Source organism: Crassostrea angulata, chromosome 6 (genome assembly GCF_025612915.1).
Source record: "Crassostrea angulata isolate pt1a10 chromosome 6, ASM2561291v2, whole genome shotgun sequence".
NCBI lineage: Eukaryota > Metazoa > Mollusca > Bivalvia > Ostreida > Ostreidae > Magallana > Magallana angulata.
Window position 1 is genome coordinate 34,186,702 of NC_069116.1, and position 21,392 is coordinate 34,208,093.

The 21,392-nt window shown below is 33.0% G+C and overlaps 1 protein-coding gene across 8 annotated transcripts in view; it reads left to right on the top strand.

Annotated features, from left to right (window-relative positions):
• The window catches only part of LOC128187187 (1-phosphatidylinositol 4,5-bisphosphate phosphodiesterase gamma-1-like), a 34,939-nt gene extending 13,845 nt beyond the window's left edge, over positions 1–21,094 (top strand). The window contains exons 11-36 of one of the 8 annotated variants that reach the window (XM_052857452.1): positions 3,055–3,140; positions 3,944–4,064; positions 4,318–4,403; positions 4,738–4,820; positions 5,063–5,123; positions 5,492–5,562; positions 5,812–5,919; positions 6,643–6,657; positions 8,675–8,850; positions 9,318–9,638; positions 10,729–10,906; positions 11,148–11,210; positions 12,067–12,150; positions 13,093–13,196; positions 13,593–13,735; positions 13,991–14,139; positions 14,286–14,382; positions 14,875–14,974; positions 15,443–15,716; positions 15,850–15,961; positions 16,409–16,576; positions 17,166–17,254; positions 17,484–17,668; positions 18,225–18,250; positions 18,916–18,944; positions 20,367–21,094. In XM_052857452.1, coding sequence (XP_052713412.1) covers positions 3,055–3,140; positions 3,944–4,064; positions 4,318–4,403; positions 4,738–4,820; positions 5,063–5,123; positions 5,492–5,562; positions 5,812–5,919; positions 6,643–6,657; positions 8,675–8,850; positions 9,318–9,638; positions 10,729–10,906; positions 11,148–11,210; positions 12,067–12,150; positions 13,093–13,196; positions 13,593–13,735; positions 13,991–14,139; positions 14,286–14,382; positions 14,875–14,974; positions 15,443–15,716; positions 15,850–15,961; positions 16,409–16,576; positions 17,166–17,254; positions 17,484–17,668; positions 18,225–18,237 — 2,887 coding nt within the window. In that variant the 3' untranslated portion in view covers positions 18,238–18,250; positions 18,916–18,944; positions 20,367–21,094. Of the gene's footprint in view, positions 1–3,054; positions 3,141–3,943; positions 4,065–4,317; positions 4,404–4,737; positions 4,821–5,062; positions 5,124–5,491; positions 5,563–5,811; positions 5,920–6,642; positions 6,658–8,674; positions 8,851–9,317; positions 9,639–10,728; positions 10,907–11,147; positions 11,211–12,066; positions 12,151–13,092; positions 13,197–13,592; positions 13,736–13,990; positions 14,140–14,285; positions 14,383–14,874; positions 14,975–15,442; positions 15,717–15,849; positions 15,962–16,408; positions 16,577–17,165; positions 17,255–17,483; positions 17,669–18,224; positions 18,251–18,915; positions 18,945–19,463; positions 19,518–20,366 lie in introns of all 8 variants that reach the window. The other 7 variants (XM_052857451.1, XM_052857450.1, XM_052857445.1 and 4 more) reach the window with 7 other exon arrangements.
• The last annotated feature ends 298 nt before the right edge of the window (positions 21,095–21,392 follow it).

Consider the following 21,392-nt stretch of genomic DNA (forward strand, 5'->3'; position numbering starts at 1 on the left):
AAAGTGGAATTTATGGAATTGACAATTCTTCTTGCACACTACATGTTCTTCTCTTCTGTCTTTTTGATATTAGGAGGTAGTCCAGTTGATAAGAAAACCAATACCTGAAATGATGAATATATATCAATTTCAAATTTCATTTCAATAGATATCAATGCAAATTATTATAATAGGTTTCATTAGTATCATTATCAATATGATATTAAAAAACAACACACTATACATGAAGTTGAAGTTAGTGAGTAAAAGAAATATTTATATAGTACCTACTTTTTATCAACATCCCAACAAGTGTTTTCAGTGGACCATCTACTGCCTAAGTAACCCTGAAAATGAATAATGTGTCATAGTTAGCAAGCTATTGTGTTAAAGATAACATGAAAATGAAACATTACTCTATTATTGGTCATATTAATGTCGGTTTCAATTTCAGTGATATTACAACAGGCATAATCAAATGTTTATTCTTTAAAATGTGTGGAAATTCAGTTTGAACACACTTTGTCTTAAATAAAATTAATTAGATCTTCATAAAAGAAGGCTGTATAAAATAACACACTTCGATTTACTTAAACAACATTACAATCTTGTCTATAACCATCATATTATCATTCCACATCCTCACAGTAATCTTTGTAGTGCTAGCACATACAGTGTTTGGCCATGGACTTTTTATTGTGCACTTTGAACATGGAGGAAATGCGATCTAATATTATCGCGATATGAGACCAGTTAAAAGCTACAATGAGCCTCAATGCTCTTTATGATCAAAACTAGCGAAACGCAGAACAATTACTTTGCCTGACTGAGTCACCAAACTGATGTTTGAACTCAAAAATACATGAAAAACAAATGTAAACAAGTAAACAAAATCAAAGCCGAGGAAATTCACTTCGCTTTCGTTCCATCCAACAATAATAAAACAATATCTAGGGGAAGTACAGATAAATCCTACCTTGTTCAGTTGAATCCTATGCTGATTTCTGTCCACGCTGGTTGTAAACGAGTTAAATTCCGAGATATATCACTGAAGTCCACATGTTTATTCTGATCACAGCTGCAAGCGCCGATGTGACGTAGTCAGCCTCGACACGTCATCAGACGACTTAGGAATTTCATGATTTCGCGAGATATTTAAGAAATAAGGTATCATTTTTGGATGTCTATCGGGATATAGATACGGGTTGGTCACGTGATCAAATCCCATAAAGCCCGAAGGGCTTTATGGAAGATTTGACCACGTACCAACCCGTATCTATATCCCGATAGACATCCAAAAATGATACCTTATTTCTTATATTTACATTTGTTGCAAATTATAACACTAACAATGCTCCATACTTCCTCTTTTGGATGACCTAGAAAGCCGCTTCGATTAAAATGACGTAACAAAAAATAGTGCAACAATGTTGCAAGCATTTGATTATTGTGATAAATGAATATGACACTACTTTTGAGGAGACAACACTTTTTTATCATTAAAAAGGGAAACAGAAAAGAAAATTCACTTGTACAATTGAAAAAACTGATTGAAGCTTGGCGGAATAGTACCACCTGTGTTGAAGTCGCAGAGCGGTTAGAAATTTAAAAACAAGCGATTGAAAGTTGAGTTAGAGTATTCTTAGGCATTTTCAGGGGGAAATCTATCGCAGAATCAGATTCAGTAGCATAATGATTTCCTCCGACATTATAGAGGAAAGCGATTTTAACTTCGATGATCTTTTTACGGAACAAATCGGACAGAAAACACAAGGAGTTTTAAAATTTGACAGTGATCCGTGAATGTACTACACACGAAAGGTCTGTAATTTTGCGTTTGCAATTTTGACCGAGGCTTGTAATAAAATAAAAAATGAATTTTAACTGAATTAACTCCTTTGACAAATTACGATTGTAATTTTCAAGAACGGCTCGTTACGATGTCGAACCATAAACATTATGTTTAGGCCTACATGCCTAACGTGTTATCTAACATGAATCATTTATCCCCGCGATTAATGGTTTTTTTTATGAGAATGAATGAATAAAACTTCGTATAAAAAATACAAATACATGTACGTTTATTTTTTATGCCTAAATTATGTTTTCATTACGATATCTAATAGCTGTGGTTTCAGCACAAGTCGATTAGTTTGTGTACATAGAAAAAGTAGTGACCTATATTATTCATGCGCTACTTTGACCTCCTGACCCATAATGATGTTATGCAGAAATAACAGCGGATTGCTCAAACAGTGTTATATAAGGGAAAACATTTGCAAGTGTAAATATAAAGAATAGTTTATGATTTTATTTCAGTACACCTTTCTTGAACCATTCAAACCCAATAATTAATCATATTCATTTTGGTAGATGTTTGTTAATTATCGAAATACCCATATCTCATGAATAAGGGGCGGGGCTTATGCAAATTTTTCTAAATCACACGTGGTAGAATTCTTAGACCTTCCTTAACATAGCTGAGTATATCAAAATAACTTTAGACATGCGGTAATACATCGACAGATTGAATAAAGTTTTAACCCTTAATCATGTTTTCATTTAGTTGCAATGTATTGTGATATGTATCATATCGCATCTCATGTATCGTGATATGTACCGAATCGGCTAAGTACAGTATCGTCCCAGCCCTAGTTTTAGTCCATGAAAGTTCAAAGAATGTTTCTTAGTGGATACATATTTCAATTGAAAATATCGGGTTGGGGATTGTAGTTTTATTCAAAACTATGTTCTTGCCATGTTTTAAATTCAAAGATTTTTTTCCATAATTTTTACTTGTAGTATGGATACATGCAGCCATCAATAAGGTTTTATAAATAAAAATAGGAAAGACAAAGTAATTTTACCCAATTGATACCTTGTAGGGTGATAATCATTTTTTTAAAAAAATCACATTCCAGCAGAATTTATCTTGTACAAAGAAAATTGTAAATTATGCATAAACAGAAGTGTTTACAACAATATTGAGATGAATAGAAGATGTAAAAGAATACTGAAATGAATCTATAAATATTACTGTCAGGTTTGTTATTTACTGTGTCATGTCATTTTCAGATATCTAACTGGGGACCAGATATCTAGCGAGTCCTCTGTAGAGGCGTACGTCCGGGTCCTTCGAATGGGTTGTAGGTGTATTGAATGTAAGTGTTGAATTTCATAGTCAAAAATAAAAATGTAAAAAAGAATCATCATTGTACTTGATTTGGGCATGTACAGGGTGTCCCAGAATATCTTGATACCATTTACTCTATAAATAACTTTTGATTACATTTATCTAACAAAAAGTCAAACGCATTTTCATAAATGTAGAGAATATAAATTTTCACTCAGCAAAATTCACAAACATTCACAAGTGTTTCACAAACTGAGCATTGTTTATAAAACCACAACAAGAATGAGAATGTGTCCAAATGACGTCCTTTTTATCAATAACAGCGTCAGTTGTAATTAAATTTCTCACAACATCCTTTTGTACATATCCCATTTTCTCAAATCCTCTCACTATTTAAAGAATATGTTACTTGTTGAGTTGTTTTCCCCACGATATTCTTTTTCATTATTCGTGCAACTATATCTAGCAATCTTGAAAAAAATTCAACCAAAGAAGTATGATGCAACTCTGCGACATCATAAATCCATGAAAAGCATGTTTTTCTTTCAAAAATGTTTTTTGGAAAAAGAATTAACTGTTTTACTTTTTATTCGAGTTACAATTTACAAGGTTTGGCCAAACATTATTTTATAAATATGAATTTCAAGTGGTATCAGATATTCTGGGACACCCTGTACATTTACAATACAATGAACAAAGCAGGCAGGCTCAGTATTCAGTTGGTGTGTTATAGGACTAATATTGTCCAAAAAAAATACCTCGATTGCGTATATTTAATGTCAGAAGTTACTTTTCTAATGTATGTATTGTTCATTCTTCCTTTTTTCCCAGTGGACTGTTGGGATGGACCCGATGGATACCCCAGTATATACCACGGTCACACGCTCACCTCCAAAATCAAGTTCCTTGATGTGTTACGTGCCATTAAAGACCATGCTTGGGTGGCCTCAGAGTGAGTCCAATAAATCAGACTGTACAAAAGTCATTAAATATAAGCATCTAGGTGATATGTACATGTACCCATGTGAATTCACTCCTTTCCTTTAGTTGAAAATTAAATTTTTGGACTATTCTTCAACTAAATTTTTGGACTATTCATTTTAATTGATGGTGTAATGAAACTACATGTTTAATATGTTTTTTTGTTTGTTGTTGTTTTTTTTAAATACATGTAGATTTTTATTCTTTGTGTGTTTACTTTCCAGCTACCCCCTGATTTTATCATTAGAGAACCACTGTGGTTTAGGACAGCAAAGAAACATGGCCATGGCTTTCAGAGATACATTTGGCAGTATGTATTTAGGAAGCATCAGGAAATTGTTTTTATCCTTGGTGTTAAAGGAATCATAACACCCTCCACAACTTTTCCCATTTATTAGATAAATTTATTTTGCATTTTTACATCCTCATTCTCAATTGAGTCAGTGTGATTTCTATGTAAGTAACTCTGATTAAAATAATCGTTTTTGAAATGTATGTTAATTTTCCCATTCAAGTAAATGCGGTATTGGTTTTATACAACTGAATGTTTTAAAATACGTTTTCAAGGACATACATGTACCTGCAAATTTACATGTAAATGGACTGTTTGAAATGGCATCTAAGATTTTTTTACTTAATTGCAGGTGAACTTTTGATTGAGCCAGTAGATGGAGATTTTAAAAAGCTGCCATCTCCAGAACAGTTAAAGAGAAAAGTCATTCTCAAGGTAATACTATACGTGCAATCAAATAATATTTGGTTACAATGTCAAGATACATATACAATGTATTTTCAAATCTTTGAAGGGAAGTGAATAGAACAATTATTTTTTCTGTTAGTTAGGATTTTTTGTATATAAACTATTGTTTGTTGTCCCTAAATGTATGTTTCTAAAATTCTTATGATTAATAAAGGTAAGATGAATTTTATCCTTGAAAGTATGAGGTTGAATTGGCTGTTAATTTATAGCACAAGAAGCTTCCGAGTGAAGGCCGGAGTGCTGAGCTGGTGGAGGTGAGAGTGGATGATGGTACGATACCTACTGTTTTATTTATATACATGTTTATCTAATTAGATTAATCAAAGATACTGTTAGTTACATGAGAATTATTGATGAACCATTTTGGCCAGTACTTGTTATGTTATGTTTTATAAGCCCTATGTTTTCGTTGTCCTGTGATAAATGAATGAGAAGTTTGATTATCTTTTTGAAATCTACTGTATAGCCAATTAAATCACAAGTTTCCAAATCATTATGGCATGTTCAAGTACATGTATTGCAGACTCAGATATCTACGAATTATATGGCTGGATAAAAACTGAGGTGAAGAGTTGTGTGAGATTGTACTGTAAGATAGAGATTTTGTTTACATCAACACCTAATTCTTTTCATGACAGTGACAAGAGATGGCGATGTGTCAAATTCAGTCAGGACTGGTGTCATGTACTTAGAAGACCCAATAGAACATGTGAGTCAGATTTAGCAATTTTCTCTTCAAAGAATTAATTACATCGTACATAATTATTCCAAATTCAATTATTACTAGTCGGTTTTTTTTAATAATTTTAATAATAAATACTGCATCTTACTTTTTTTTACTAATCAAAAATTGAAGATAAATTGAAGTGTAAACAAAACCTTGAATGAGGAGCTAAACAATTCATAAGATTTCTTTGTGGTATCTATCTGAATGCATACATTTGGCTCTGTATTGTAGCAATGGCACCCCCATTTCTTTGTGCTGACCCCAATAAGAATGTTCTGGACCAAAGAGACGACTCAGAGTGACGACGAGGAAGAGCCGGATGACAATGCTCCACCAGAGGTATGAGCATAAAATAGGAAAACATACATGCTGCCCCAGCATAGGAATAGGAGTATAGGATGTTTAAAACTAAGGAAGCATAACTCTTGTATAACATCTAAAGCGAGGAAGGTACCGGATATTGAAAGTCATTTTTGCTTGCGTATGCCCTTTCAATAGAGGTATAATGAGTATGAAAACTAAACTTAAGTAAAATGCTTCAGCAAAGGAAGTATTAGACATGTCATTGACTAACACCTGTAATATCACAATTTCTCGGTTTTATAAAAACAAATGATCTTTTCTTGCATGGAATGTTATATTTAGAAATACACACGTCGTAAATGAACTTCAAGGTACAAGGCACTCTAGATGTACATAAAAAAGATTATTATTGATTTATTTTATTTTTTCTGTTTGTGTAAATTTATGTGCACTTTCTCAAGCTCTCTTCTACTACATGTATGATCTTTTTCATTTGAATTTCAATCTCTGTGAATTTCAGGTGTGAGAATTTGCTTGTTTTGTATCATTTTCATGTGAAAACTAGATATTCAATACTGATAGTTGAGAAAAATTCCCTTGTGTAAAGATTGCATGTACTGGTAGTTAGTATTTCTTTGTTGTATGTGTGTAGTGGATACCTGTATTTTGTTTTATTATCATCAAATATGCATACAGTTCCAGTGAACAAACAGACAAAGATCATTATCTGTAAGATTGTCTGCATGAATTCCATTTCAGGGAGGGAAAAAGAAGGTGACATTGGGTGTGTTCTTGCTTGTCCAACAACAATGTATAAAACCAGCACTCCAGTTCTAAAATCAGTCATTTCAAGATATTATATTCTCCCTATTACTGTAGGTGTGTTAGGCCCTTCATTGTATAAGCACATTGAAACCCCCACCACAACCTCTCACCCAGGGGAATCAATACACACACTCTAGTTGGTTATTTATGTCGTAAAATAAGGACCCCCCTCTCAAAACTGTTTGAAAAATAAAATACCATGATACATTGAATTTCAATAAAATTTGTTAAAATTGAAGACAGGAATGATACACTGATAAATCAAAACAAGGAAAATCAAGATTGGTTTTTATCATGTTTGTTATGTCAATCAAAATAAAATCAAATATGCACTGAGTCACCAAAAAACCAGACACCTTTTGCTATTTCTGAGTGCTAGGTTCAGCAGATGGGGAGAATATAGTAAAAATTTACAGTATACTAGAACCCAAAACTTTCTAATCTTTTGAAAGTTTTGCTATAAATTGTTATACAGTGTTTATAAATATTTGATTTACGTATATTAGCAATATCTTTAAATGAAGTATGTCTAATCTAATGACTGCTAGAACTGGTCTCTGATTGTGCTGTGTAGTTGTACTGTGTAATTGTTGACATTGTTTCTTTAAGGTAAACAGATTGCCACCACAATGTTTTTAAGGGATTTAAAAAAAAAAAAATGATTTATGTTCATGTACGGTATTTTAAATTATTGAGTTAGCATTTGGGTTATTTTTTGTTATCTATAAAAACTAATGAAGGTCAAGATCTAGTAAATAAAAGGTGCCTACAGGTTTATGAAATTCAAGATATACATGTAAATTCTTTTAATGATGCTTCATGACAATATCTTTGTTTCATAGGGTGTACCGGGGCTTAAATTTTTGGTAAACACAATGAAAAATCATGTTTTAAACAACCATTTTCTATGAGATAGGAAAGATAAAAGTAACAAATATCTGAGTTTTGTCCATTTAAGACTTATGAAATATATCTAGAATGCCTACAGTCTCTCCAAAAACGGCATTAAACAAGCTCTTGACCTCCTCTTTAAAATGATGTCAAATTGAATATAGTTACCGGGATTACGTTTCCCGTGATTAAATATAGAATGTCAAAATATTGTTTTATTTTTTATATAATTCCTTTAAAGCCCTAAAATATGGGAAAAGATTCATAAAATCAATTATGACGTCATAATGGTTCTAGCAAAAAGACAATCTGGAATCATTTACTAGATCTTGACCTTTATATGTATTTTCACTTTTTTGAATGAAATTGGTTATTTAATACTTCATTATGTTACAAATTAATAGTGGCCTATCTGTCTATCATACTGATGCAATTAGCTTGTCTATTGTCTACACTCTATACAGCTGAAAACCTAACCAATGTTTGTGTGTTTGCTGTAAATTTTAACTTCTGTCCTGGCTAATGGAAGAAGCTGACTAATGGTAGAAGTCTTTCATTACAACAAGTGAACCTTACACTTTTGTCCAACACAAAGTTTTTACATATCACACACACCAGCATTTAAAATCCCTACATGTCATACTATAATTAAAAACCACAAATCTTTCAGTTTTCTTCATGATGTATTAAAAATGAAAAGATTTATTATACACTGAGTACATGTAGTTGTGAATTGGCTTGAGCTTATACCGTAGCTAAACGGTGTATTTGATATTTTTCAAGAACAAACTTGACGTCCAATATTCGCAAACTTGATCCTGCAAAATAATGATTGTGAAAAAGCTTTTAAATTCTTGTTTTCTACAACTTTATCAGCTCCTTATGCTAGATTTAGAATTGAAATGAAAGAAGCTCTTTTTTTTATACACATGTATAAATTAACATAAGCCAGTTTACGGGTAGTTTGCATGTAGAAAAGAAAATCGCCAACAATTTTAATTTATGCAAAACTTATGTATAACAGTACTTGAATTGGTCCTTTAGTGTTTTCATCTTCTGAGGTCATCTTTTGCAGGTGGGGGATAGACCTCAGGATGAGCTACACTTCGGAGAGAAGTGGTTCCATGGGAAGCTGGAGGGGGGTCGGAGGACAGCCATTGAACTCTTGAACGAGTACAGTTACCTAGGGGACGGCACTTTCCTGGTCAGGGAGAGTGATACATTCATTGGGGACTTCTCCCTCTCATTTTGGTAATGTTTCCAGTGTTAAAAGAATGCATATACTGTGACATTTGATTATTGATTTTTTCACGTCATTTCGGTGAAGCTTCTGATGTTAAAATAATACATATTCATTGGAGATTTCTTCTTGTCATTTTGGTTAACTGTCGATTTCTTTTACTGATACATATATAGTCAATGAGAATTTATACATGTTCTTGAAGGGTATCTCTGAATAATTTAGTTCTTACCGGTAATTAAAACAATTGGTAAATTTTCTTTAAAGAATGATATATGGACTAACTCATAAATGTAATTTTGATTAATTTTAGCCTTTAAAATCTTGTCTTAAAAAAAAGGACTTAAAGAAGTTTATTACTGTAACCAAAATAGTTATTGTTATTGAACAAGTAAGTTATTTTAGAAATTAATGATATTTTTTTTTTATTGACTTCATGGAATATAGCAGTTTTTGAAATATTTTCTGTACTTTTAAGGAGAAGAAACGCAGTGGAACACTGTAGAATAAAATCCAAACAGGATATGGGCCAAGTGAAATATTACTTAATAGAGACAACTTTGTTTGACAGTCTTTATGATTTAATTACGTATTATCAACAAGTGCCCCTTAGGAGCCCCAGTTTTGTGATGAAACTGACAAAACCTGTGCCTCAGTTGAAGAGTCATGAAGATAAGGAGTGGTACCATGATAACCTCAGTCGTGCGGCAGCCGAAGATATGCTGAAGCGGATACCTAACGACGGGGCTTTCTTGATTCGGAGAGGCCAGGCAGGGGACAGCTATGCTATCTCGTTCAGGTATTTAATTTTTCATGGACAGAGCTCTGCAAATAGTCACCATGATCTTTTGTTTTTCAGGCCAAAAATTTCTGAACAAAATGCCAGAGGTACCATGTTTCATTTTATTGATAAATTTGCAAATGAGGGTACTCTTTCAAAAAGCTTTCAAAATTTTTCCTTTCTTTTAATATGGCAATAAAAATAGTCATTGGTGCTGCATTCGATCGGCGGTGCCTGGAAAACAAAAGATTATTTCTTTTTGCCTAACAGAGAACAGAGAGATTTTAGAATTACATTGTTTTGTTATACTGTGATGGTGCATATACATGTATGTATTCATGTGCGCACTGGCTATATGTTTGATTGCTGGTACATGTATTCTACTTTAATTTTAAGGTGTAATTTAGAGTAAGTATCTGCATTTACCATTCTTCCATTGATTTCTGGTCCAGCAAAACCAGTTTACAATCCAGCTGAATTTGATCTTATTCCTTGATCAATTCTGGTCTGATAAACTCTTTCTTGACGCTTTGGTAGCAAGCTAGATTTGTTTGTGTTTCTTGTACTGTCATTTTTTTTGCATCTCAATGTGTTGTTTATTGCTAAATACTGAATGCTGTATACAAAATAAGTTTTGTTTATTCATATATGTAATATTTAAAATTTTGAATCATTTCAAATTTGTCCTATTGAAGTTGTGTTTAAAAGATTTATTACTTTGTGGTTTAGATGTGACAAGTTTTAGATTTTCTTATGAAGAAATAGGGCAAATAGGGGGGGGGGGGGGTGGATGGGAGGGGGGGGGGGAGAAAAATGGGAAGATATTGTGCACAGAGGGACATGCATTTAGAAATACAGAGATACCAGACATGCCGTGATGTGGCCACATAGTAAAAGTTGTTTGTTTGCTCTTTTCCAACTCAGTGTTAAAACTTTGGGTTGGAAAGTACTGGTATGGAATCTTTTTTTTCAAAGTTTTGCAGAAATGAAATAAGGGAATCTGCAAACAACTGGATTTCAAAATATAAAAATATGCTCAAATTGTTGATAAAAATATGTTGAAGTCAGGTGCTTTTTCATCAGTTGTACCTTTGTTGTAATGTTACAGGGCTGATGGAAAAATCAAACACTGTCGAATTGAACTGGACGGCAGACTCTTTGCCATTGGGTCAGCCGAGTTTGAAAGCTTAATAGATTTGGTGAAATATTATGAGAAAAATCCACTCTACAATAAAGTGAAATTAAAAATCCCGGTCAGTCAAAGCTTGGTGGACTCAAGAGGAGCTGTAAGTACTATTAACTTATTTTAATTTATATTAATTGAATATTTGCTTCTATTTTACTTTTGTATAAAAAGATTTTCCATTAATAAGAAGGAAATTTAGCTGTTTAATTTGTAACACTATGGAAAACGGTTGGTAAATAGGTGTTTTTCTTAATAGAAAAACTGAAAAAGTTATATGATTTTCTGATAAAATGCATTTTTTGTGACCAACAATGTGAAAAAATGAATTTTTTCTCCCAAAGAATCCACGGCAAATTGATGAAAGTTCTTGTACAGCTTATATAAACCCCAATGAGTTGTCAAAGGTAAAATTCATAGAGAACCTGCATGCAATGGCATCTGGATATGAGCTGGTTGATACAGAATATGTGTGTACTATCAACAGATCTTATACTTTTATTGTGAATGGACTAGACTGTAGCATGTAGTATTTCATCTTCATCTTAAGCTCCTCCCATAAACTGTCAATTCACATTTTGAAAAATCCAGAAATAAATGATACATGTATGTCTTTTTATGGAAATCTGTAAACTTTAAAGGATAAAACAAAGGGTAATATATGTGGGTGTAAAATTGATGATAATGGGGGTTATAAATGTAATTATTGTGTCCTCGCCAGCTATTCTCAACCAGATTTGTTAAATTAATGATCAGATATGATTATCATGCTTTTAAGATTTATCATCAACAGATGATATCAAAAGATGGTCACTTAATTTTTTTTAATAGGGAATATGTAAATAACAAGCTATGCAAACTTGATAGGGGAACCATTGATTCTTTTGATTCATATAAATGTGTTCACATCCTCATCTTCATTTCTAATTTTCATTCTATCATAACCAGAATGGGTTTGTATCATGCAATCACTCCCTCTTGTGTAGCATACATAAAGAGATATACTGTAAAAGTGGTTATTTACGCGGGTGGTAGAGTACGCATTTTCTGGAGTTCAACAATACGTTTGGGTATTAAATACGTGGATGCATGATTTGCCACACTTAAGTTTTGATTCTCTTGCCCCTTTTACAGTGATGTATCATTTCAAAAAATCACTTTCATTTCTGAACATTTTCCACATTTGAATGTCAGGGCAGCTGCCGGTCTGTGTTTCCATGGCAACAGCCACTAACAGCTTGAGTGCATGCTGGTGTCTTGTAGGTGTTCCTTAATGGTAACGGTGATGATCAGTTGTATGGGGACGGAATTTACCACCAACCCAATGAGATCATTCAGCCACCAAAGGTAAATCTCGAAGGGGTCAGCTTGCGATGTGATCGGTGATGTGTAGCAGATGTAGGAAACATTACAAATGACACAAAATTTGGAATCGTTGAAGAATATGATCTTCATTAGTGAAATTTACTCTTTTATTATCATTCAATTCAAATGACATTGGCTTGAGTTTGTCAGAGTTATTTTGGAATTTTTGTGTTCGATTTATTGAAATTACCGGAACTAAGAACAAATAGAGGTTCAGAGATTTATTTTACACTTTATCTGTTATAATTAGTCAACACTGTAGAATGTAAGTTTATCTATACTCTCCTTCTTTCATTGATTCACAGTAATCATGGATGGGCCTTTAGTTTGAGTGTTGATATGATGTATGATGCATGGTTCTTTAGACTTGTACAGTAAAACACGCTTATAGCAAATTGCCAGGGATGGGCGATTTTACTTCGGAAGAAAATAATAATTTGTTATGTATAGTCTCAGGGAATGAAAATCACTTCGCTGTAAGCGTCAATTCATTATAACAGTGTTCGTTATAACCGTGTATTACTGTACATGGGATATATATAACTTTTTGTTTTGTTTCTCATGGTGCTAGTTTGATGATTAAAGATGCCTGTTTACATATATTCTAAATTTCTCTTCACCTCTGTTAATTGCAGGATATTTAATGGTGAGAACATGTGTTTTCAGAACATGCAAATTTCTTTGCAGTTTTGTTGAGTTTTAAATCCTAATTAATTACAAAGGTCATTAAAGATGAAAAAAAACAACTTCTTTTTTTTAATTTTCCAAAATATTAACCTTCTTTTTTTTATTTTGATGATAAAAGTTTGATTATTGAAGTGTTGTCAGAGGCGTATGTAAGAATTTTTTTATTGAATTTTGGATGTTGAATTTCTTCAAAACAAGAAAATGGGTCTGTATTGAAGATGAATGATTTTGTTTTAGTTGAAAGTGAGAGCCATGTATGACTACAATGCCAGTCGCAGTGATGAGCTGTCATTCAGCAAAGGAACCATCATCACCAATGTCACCAAAACAGACAATGGATGGTAATTACAGTTCAACTCTTGCATGTATATTCAAGTCAGTAGTCACCCAAATAGGAAAAAAATGTTGAATTACCAGCATCAGTAGCAGTCCTGAACAAAATTACAATTAATCCATGTAAATGTATTCATTTGTTATAAAGTCCAGTTTTTGGTTGGAACATGAACTTGAGCTTCATGAAGGACCTTATACTAAAAGGACCAAAATTGTCCCCTCCTTTTAATTTTATGTCAACCCTCTACATACTAATGCAAAAATCAAACATGCATGCCCGTTATGTAAAAATTGACATGTCATTTTATAGGGGCCAAATTGATACCCAAGTAATATAATATATATATAGTCCTTTGAAGTGTCACAACAAAAGGGAATGAGTGTGTATTTGCTTGATTACACAGGTGGCGGGGGGAGACGGCCACCACTCGCGGCCCCATGTTGTTTCCCGGACACCTGGTAGAGGAGGTGGTAGAGGAGGAGACTGACCAGCAACCCCTGGGTACCCTCCAGAAGGGCTCCCTGGACATACAAGGCTGTCGTACAGGTAAGGAACTACCTAACACTGCTGCCCAACAACCCACACACATTAAAAAAACTATGTGACCTTGTGACTTCCTCTATGATTGTTTTTGTCTCGTAGATTCTGAACTTTCAACCTAATGCCAATCTCGTGGTATCCATAACAGTTGATAAACACTTCACTTTACTGCTGCACACAAATTGTAGCTTTTCATTATTACTTAAACTGTATGAAAAGTCTTTTAATAAGATGTTTTACACTCAGTATTTTCCTTTTCAGATCGCACTGGTCGGCCAGACAAGCCCTACATGTTCAAGATTTTCTCACGCTCCATGCCTAACCCGATAGAGGTGGCGGTGGACTCGGAGGAACAGCTCAATCAGTGGCTGGACAGTATCGATCAGTGCACCACCAAAATGGCAGGGGAGGTAATCTCTAACATTCAATAAAAATGAAGGACAGTTGATTTTAAATGAAATTTTTGGTCTAAAACTGAGAAAACAAAAACTGGTTTTAAAATTCTAGCACATTTTTAAGTGCAAGATATGATCTTCTAATTTTTTTTGGTCTTTAGAAAATTGTGGACAAAATGATGGAAAAGAGAAAGTGTCTGGCGAGGGAGCTGTCCGATCTGATTATTTACGCTGTGGCTGTGCCATTTGATCATGAGAGTAGGTTCAAAAGCTGATGAATCATTTATACGGGTGTTCATGAAGGCCATTATATTTTGGGTTATGTAAATGAGAGAGGTTTTGGGGTATTTTTTCTGCTAAAATTATGGCCCAATGAACTAGAGAGAAAAAACTTGAAAATGTTTTTTAAAAATGATTGTGCATGGTCTCATTATTATTATGTGGCATTAGTTTTGTGGATTCTCATAGATCAAAATAATTCTTTCATGGACATTGGTCCTTTAAATTATATACTGGTATGTTGTCTGACTTTGATGAATAATTTGATTTTTTTTTAAATTGACTCAAAATCCAGGAAAATTCATGTAATTCTCTGTGAATTTTTTCACTTGCACAATTACAAACATTGATTTCTTAATCCATTTAAATTTTCACTTTAATTGTTATTAAACTTTCTAAAATGAATCTGGTGGTTTTGATTCTGATTTGAATCATTGATGCTGACTTCAATTTGTTTGTTTGTCTTTGTAGAGGTGTTAAAGAAGATGTCACACATAGCCGAAATGTCGTCCTTCTCAGAGATCAAGATAGAAAGATACTGCTCTCAGACATATTCCCATTTCTTTCTACAATATCCTTTTTTCCTGTGATTGATTTACAATTTGACTTTCATACATAGACAACATACCATTTGAATAGCGTTTACTGATTTCTGGAGGTTGAATTTGTTTTCAATCTACCTTGTGGTCATTGCATGAAACAAATGCAGTGATTTTGTATGAATACTTTTCTTTGAAGAATGGCATCTGGCAGAGGTAATTTACTCAAGCATATCATACACATTTAATTCGGACTATTGAATGCATGTGTATGCAATATTTGAAGAAATGCAATCTGTTCATTAGACAATTTGTAGAATACATTGCTGATAAGCTTCTTAGTGAAAATCTACAGATTAAGTTTGTCATGGCATTTGAACAACAAATGCCTCTATAGTATTCTATGACATATAATATATATTGCTTATGCGCAATTACTAGAATGCTTATTTTGAAGATCATCAACATCATTTACACATGATAGACCTTAACAGTGATACTTATAACAGAATTCAGTTGAGTCGCTGCTATCCAAAAGGAGCTCGAGTGGACTCGTCGAACTATGACCCCATGCCGATGTGGAACGTGGGATGTCAGATGGTCGCCCTGAACTACCAGACTCCAGACCGTTCCATGCAGCTGAACGAAGGCAGATTCCTGAATAACGGGAAATGTGGCTACGTCCTACAGCCCGACATCATGAGGAGACCCGAGTTTGATCCGTGCAATAAGCAGTCTATACGAGATGTTGAACCATTAACCTTATCTGTCAAGGTTTGTGTATAAGTGACCCATTGCCTTTGGAGAGTCTGTTACAGAGGTAGAGATTCTCTGTTGATATAAATATGAATGATTTTTTTTTACATGATCTGTTGACATCATGTTGCTCTCTCTTTATTTTTGACAGATAATTGGAGCTAGACATCTTGTGAAGTCTGGGAAAGGAATCATAAGCCCTTTTGTTGAGATTGAGATTACTGGACTTGACAATGATAAGAGCAAATTCAAAACTACAACAAGTAAGAAATGACTGTTTTACTTTCCTTTTGTTATCTGGTTAACTAAGGTATTAGTGTGGAAGTACATGTAGAAGTGTTTTGACTTCCTAGCTATTTACATAAAAGTGTACAAGACAACCTTGTACCCAAAAGTGTATCATCTTATCATCTTATCATTGTTGACATCGAGATGGAAAAATCAAGATGTCTGCAGCTAAAAGTTACAAGCATGTTGCATGTTGCATGCTTGTAACATTCAGCTGAGTTTTTCATGGTTTTGTCATCTGTTCTAAAAAGCTATTCATTGTTTCTGAGGATGGTTTGTCCTTTTATCATTTGGATGAATTTTACTTTTTCTTATGTAGATTTTTTTTTAAATCTTGAGCTTAATGCTTATTTTAATTCAGTCTATATTAAAACATAAATCTGATGAATTTCACATTAACTTTAATGTTGATCTATATTCAGGTCCCTCTAATGGACTTAACCCAATATGGAAGGACAACAACAGTGGAATCTTTGACCTCATTTGTCCAGAAATGGCCCTCATCAGGTTTGTGGTGTACGATGAGGACACATTTGGAGAGCCAAACTTTGTGGGTCAGGCCACCTATCCTGTGACTTGTCTCAAATCTGGTACGTATTGGGTGTCTAAGTACAAGTGTACATTCCTGACTTTGTTAACCATTGTTATCAAAGTTAACCATTGTTTTATGCAGCCCCTATCGTTTATTTCTTATGAATATTTACACCATATTTTCAGGGTTATAATCATCTTAATTATGCCCCTGCTCCGATGGAGAAAGGGCTATACTGTTTTACCCTTCTGTCTGTCTGTCCGTAACAAAAATTTCTGTCAAATTTTTCTCAGTAGCTATTCATCACAGATGCTTGAAATTTTATTAAAATACTCTTTGCCATACGTTGGGATATATTTTTGTACCAATCAGACGTCAACTTCCTGTTAAATGTCAACTTTGCTTATTATGTACATTTACATCAGAGCGGGGTATAACTAGTGAGCATTTTCTCAGATATATCTTGTTTTTGTCAATTTTCCAACTTTTTACAATCATCAAATTTTTTTCAAAAGCATTATTACCATTTTGAGTAGAAGCAACACGTTTTCAAGATACTGTTCTATGTATAAAATCTTTAATATAGTAACTTAAAGAAATAAGTTGGTTTACAGTACTCTAATTTTATTTTAATTTGTTTGTTTAAGGTTACCGCAGTGTTCCTCTAAAGAATGGTTTCTCTGAGGAGATGGAAATGGCAGCTTTATTGATCCATGTGGACAAGAGAAATCCAAAGGTTAGATGAATAAAAAACCTTTTTAATATAGACATACTATTTAGTCCAAAAATTTAATAAATGAATGTTTTTAAAAAACCTTATCAGTATGTGAGCAATGAACATAATAGCTATTGCCAATTTGCAAAAAAAATCTTTTTCATGCCCAGGTACATATATATGTACTGCACCTGATAATGCAAGTTCCTATTTTTTGTTTTAAATCTGCTGAATTTTTTTTTTTTAACAGGAGTCTGACGACAGTGATATATACTCATGCATACAAGATCTACGAGACAGGAAGGACGATCTGGTCACTAACATTAATGAGCTGAGGCGAACAGGGAACATGGAGCGAGTGTCCAGACTGGAGGAGGACCTCCGCGAGACGGAACAGAGCCTGCTCCAGAAGAGTGCCGAGAGGCGACAGAGAAAGTAAGCAGTCCTCTGATTGGATTAGATTTGAATTGTTGATTGTTGTTGTAAAGTTGTTTTAATTTTTATTTGAGATACAGAGTAAGGACTCATGGGATTACATGTATTGGGACTCGTGGGATTACATGTATTGGGATGAAATTTTTTTTTAATTTTGCATGTAAAAGAAAACCAAATGGTGAAACCCGAATTCAAAGAATATATAAACCTACCATTTAACAAATGACTACTGTTTAAAATATACCGGTATGCATCGTTTGTTGGTTAATAACATTAACATGGAAAATCTCATGAATACTTGAAGTATCAAATAAGTGTATTGAGTTTTACATTGCACGATCTGTTAAAATTACTCAGTCTTTATCTTTTGAGTGTGATTTTTAGATGGATAGAAATTTTAATTTTTGCACGAGTATTGTACTGTATTTCTACCATAGATAGATTGGTGAAGTTGATATAAAATTGTTGGTTATATATATTTTATATACTTCTTTTTTCTGTTTTATACCCTATGAAATTTACTTTAAAATGTCTTTTTGTACCTAAAAAATTCTAGTGCTAAAAAGTAGTGAGATAAAGTGGGTAAGTGAATGTATGGCTGGTTCCATCAACAAAACGTATTACAGACCAGGATTTAAGCGGCATGCTGTGTTGGGCTGATATGCACATGACAAGCTTCTCAATATGTTATTGAATGATATGGAGTTTGCCAAAACATTGAATGTATAGTGCTTTACATAATACACCCATTTAAATGATCATAGAATTCAAGTACGGTAGACTGCTTTTTTTATGGTGGGATAAGGATTCTTCAAAGAGATTCCTAGAGAGTATTTGCATGCACATGTATCAAGTCATGAATGTGAAGCAGTCAGATTTTTCAAAAACTCGTATGAAACATATGTACTGATATCATTAAACCTTTTCAAGCTTTCTCCATTTGGGTTGGGGAATGCATAAGTATCTTATTTCATCAAACAAAATCACACACATGTTTTGAAGAAACAATTTCTATCATGATTTTTACCCAGTTTGCATGTAACTACAATAAAAAAAAAGTTTAAATATATTTACTTTATTCAAAGTACAAAAGACTGACCTTATAGAGCTATATCGAGTTATTTCTTTCAGGACAAAAGGACACAGTTGTGGAAACTAGTAGATATTGGTTTTGCTTCATATGCATTTAGATTTTTTTTAAAATGATATTAAGATATTTGAAAAAATGTTTCCACTACACTTTTCAGACCACACTATTAGAAGCCCCCTGTTTAATGTGAGTTTGTTATTATCAAAGTGCAGAGAAGTATTTTCTACAGATGAATTATAACATTCTCACTGCTCTGCTTGTAATACTTGGAATAATCATAGATTTGTATTCCTTGCTAGCTTTGTGTCATATGCAAGAATTTCACAATGAATCTGAAATTAACAAGTCATTTTGCTCTTGCTGCTTGTCAGTTTTTAGCTTTTCAGGGGCTTTTCTTGAAATATCATGCATTTGCGGAATATCATGTATGAACAGTTTTTGATGGAGGATATTTGAAGAGACACATTGTTGCCATCAAAACATTACATTGTGATGTGAAAGGGTTCATTGAATGAATGAAAAAAAATTACAATTTGGTTCACAAGGGAACTATTAAAAAGGGGCATAGGTGGTAAAATCATTTCCAGTACTTAGGAAATATGCCAGAGAAACCCATAAAACTGGTGAATCTTAGTTTAATAATCTCATTAATCAGCAATTTGTTACACAGTGGACGCAGATCATCTCTTATTTTGATTGTTCCAGCTTTCATTCATTCATTGAGCAAAGTATCAGTGAGGGCAGACTTGTAAACCACAGGTAAACCCAAGACAACTGTGTACATGTACCCACCTTAATGGTTTTTTCTCTGCACTTAATTTTGCTGTATACCTTCTATAGCTGCATCACAGGTAAAAATGTGTGCACCAAAGAACAGAATAATTGCTTATAATATCAGTATACTAGATATAACATACTTATATAAATATCTTTGAAAACTCGCAGCTATTTAAGTGAGAGGGATAAAAAATCATTTTCCTGTATATAAGGAAACTTTTTTTTTTTTTTAGATATGAGCTGATAATTTAAAAGTATCTGCAGAGAAAATCAATCAACTAATTTCTCTCCTTCCTTTATAGATTAATTACTTTGTTATTAAATCTTTATGTAATTACTCCTCACTGTCTCTGTGCATTCTCTGCCCACTATTTCCTTTCCTTAATTATCACCATTAGCAACAGTGCTGTACTCAATTGCTTTTCCATGTTTTATCCAACAAGTGAAGATATTACAGCAATGGAAGTAAGAAAGAAAGAAGGGAGAGAATTTATTTTAAAAAAAAATATGGATATCAACAATCATACAAATTAAAAAAAAATTAATTATGAAAAACAGGATGAATATTTTGTTGAATTGACAGTGTTATTGATAATATTCAATTTGTAAAAAATAATATTTGAAAATCTTTGATGTTGATGGTAAAGATAAAATTTGTTGAATGATTAACAACCCAAGTATAACTCAGTCTTTATGCTTTAAAAAATTACAAATATTATTATTCCCAATTATTTTGTCTATTCCTCATGATGTTTACTGCTCTACAGTATATTTATGTACATATGAACATTTTTGTATTTTTTGGTTATTATAACATTTTCCTCGTTTCAGATTCGCCAGCACACGACCCATTGTGTACAGTAGAAGTTCAAACAGTTAGAGATTTCACGACCTTGACCAAAAACACACAACTCATCCCCTTATTGACCTTACCATCTAACCTGTGATACACTCTGTTGCCATAGCAATGACCTCTTAACTTGTATCTGCTGATGTACTATAGATGTTGAGACATTTTTTTGTCTAGTGCTCGATTGCCTTGCCTTGTTTTTTCTCTCTCTCTCTATCTCTCTCTCTCTCTCCATTTTTGTGCAGACTTCAAAACTGTGTGATAAACAATGTGCATTGATTTATGACTCTTTATTTTTTATGTTTGTTTTTATTACTATTATTATTATTATGAATTATTCTGGGTGCAGGGAGGGAGTATCATAGGGGTGGGTAACTTGACGGGAATTTTTTTTTAATGTTTAAAGTAAATTGTGATTTACAAATTGTTGTATTTAGGATGTACATGAGTATATATACTGGTGCATATGCATGTATTTGCACTAATGCTGAGTGGAATAACTTTGTACATTTTCATTACCAGCGAATGATTTCATGATTTTGTTGTTGATAGTGGAACAATTGTAGATACTTATTTGTCTCAACAGTATATGAATTCATAGTTGTACCTTCATGTACTAGTTCCCCTCTAAATGACACAATGCCATGTTTAATGACCTGGTAATCGGGCCAGGTCGTATGAAATAAAATTGTCTCAATTGAGAACAATATTTATGTATTTGTTGTCCTGGAAATGACCTTTTACAAGTCAAAATGGTCATCATCATCATAATTTTTTTTTTATATAAGTGCTAATTAGAAATTAAAGCAATTTTGATTATTTATGATGAACCTGTAGATCAATAAATCTTTACCGATTAATTCTCAATTTTTGTTTTTCATATTTGACGATGTTTATGTACATAATTATAAACACTAAGCCTAGAGTGTAATTTAAATGTATTTAATAATTCAAATATTGATGATTTTTTTTTATGTGTAATGCAGCATTGTTAGTAAAATGTATTT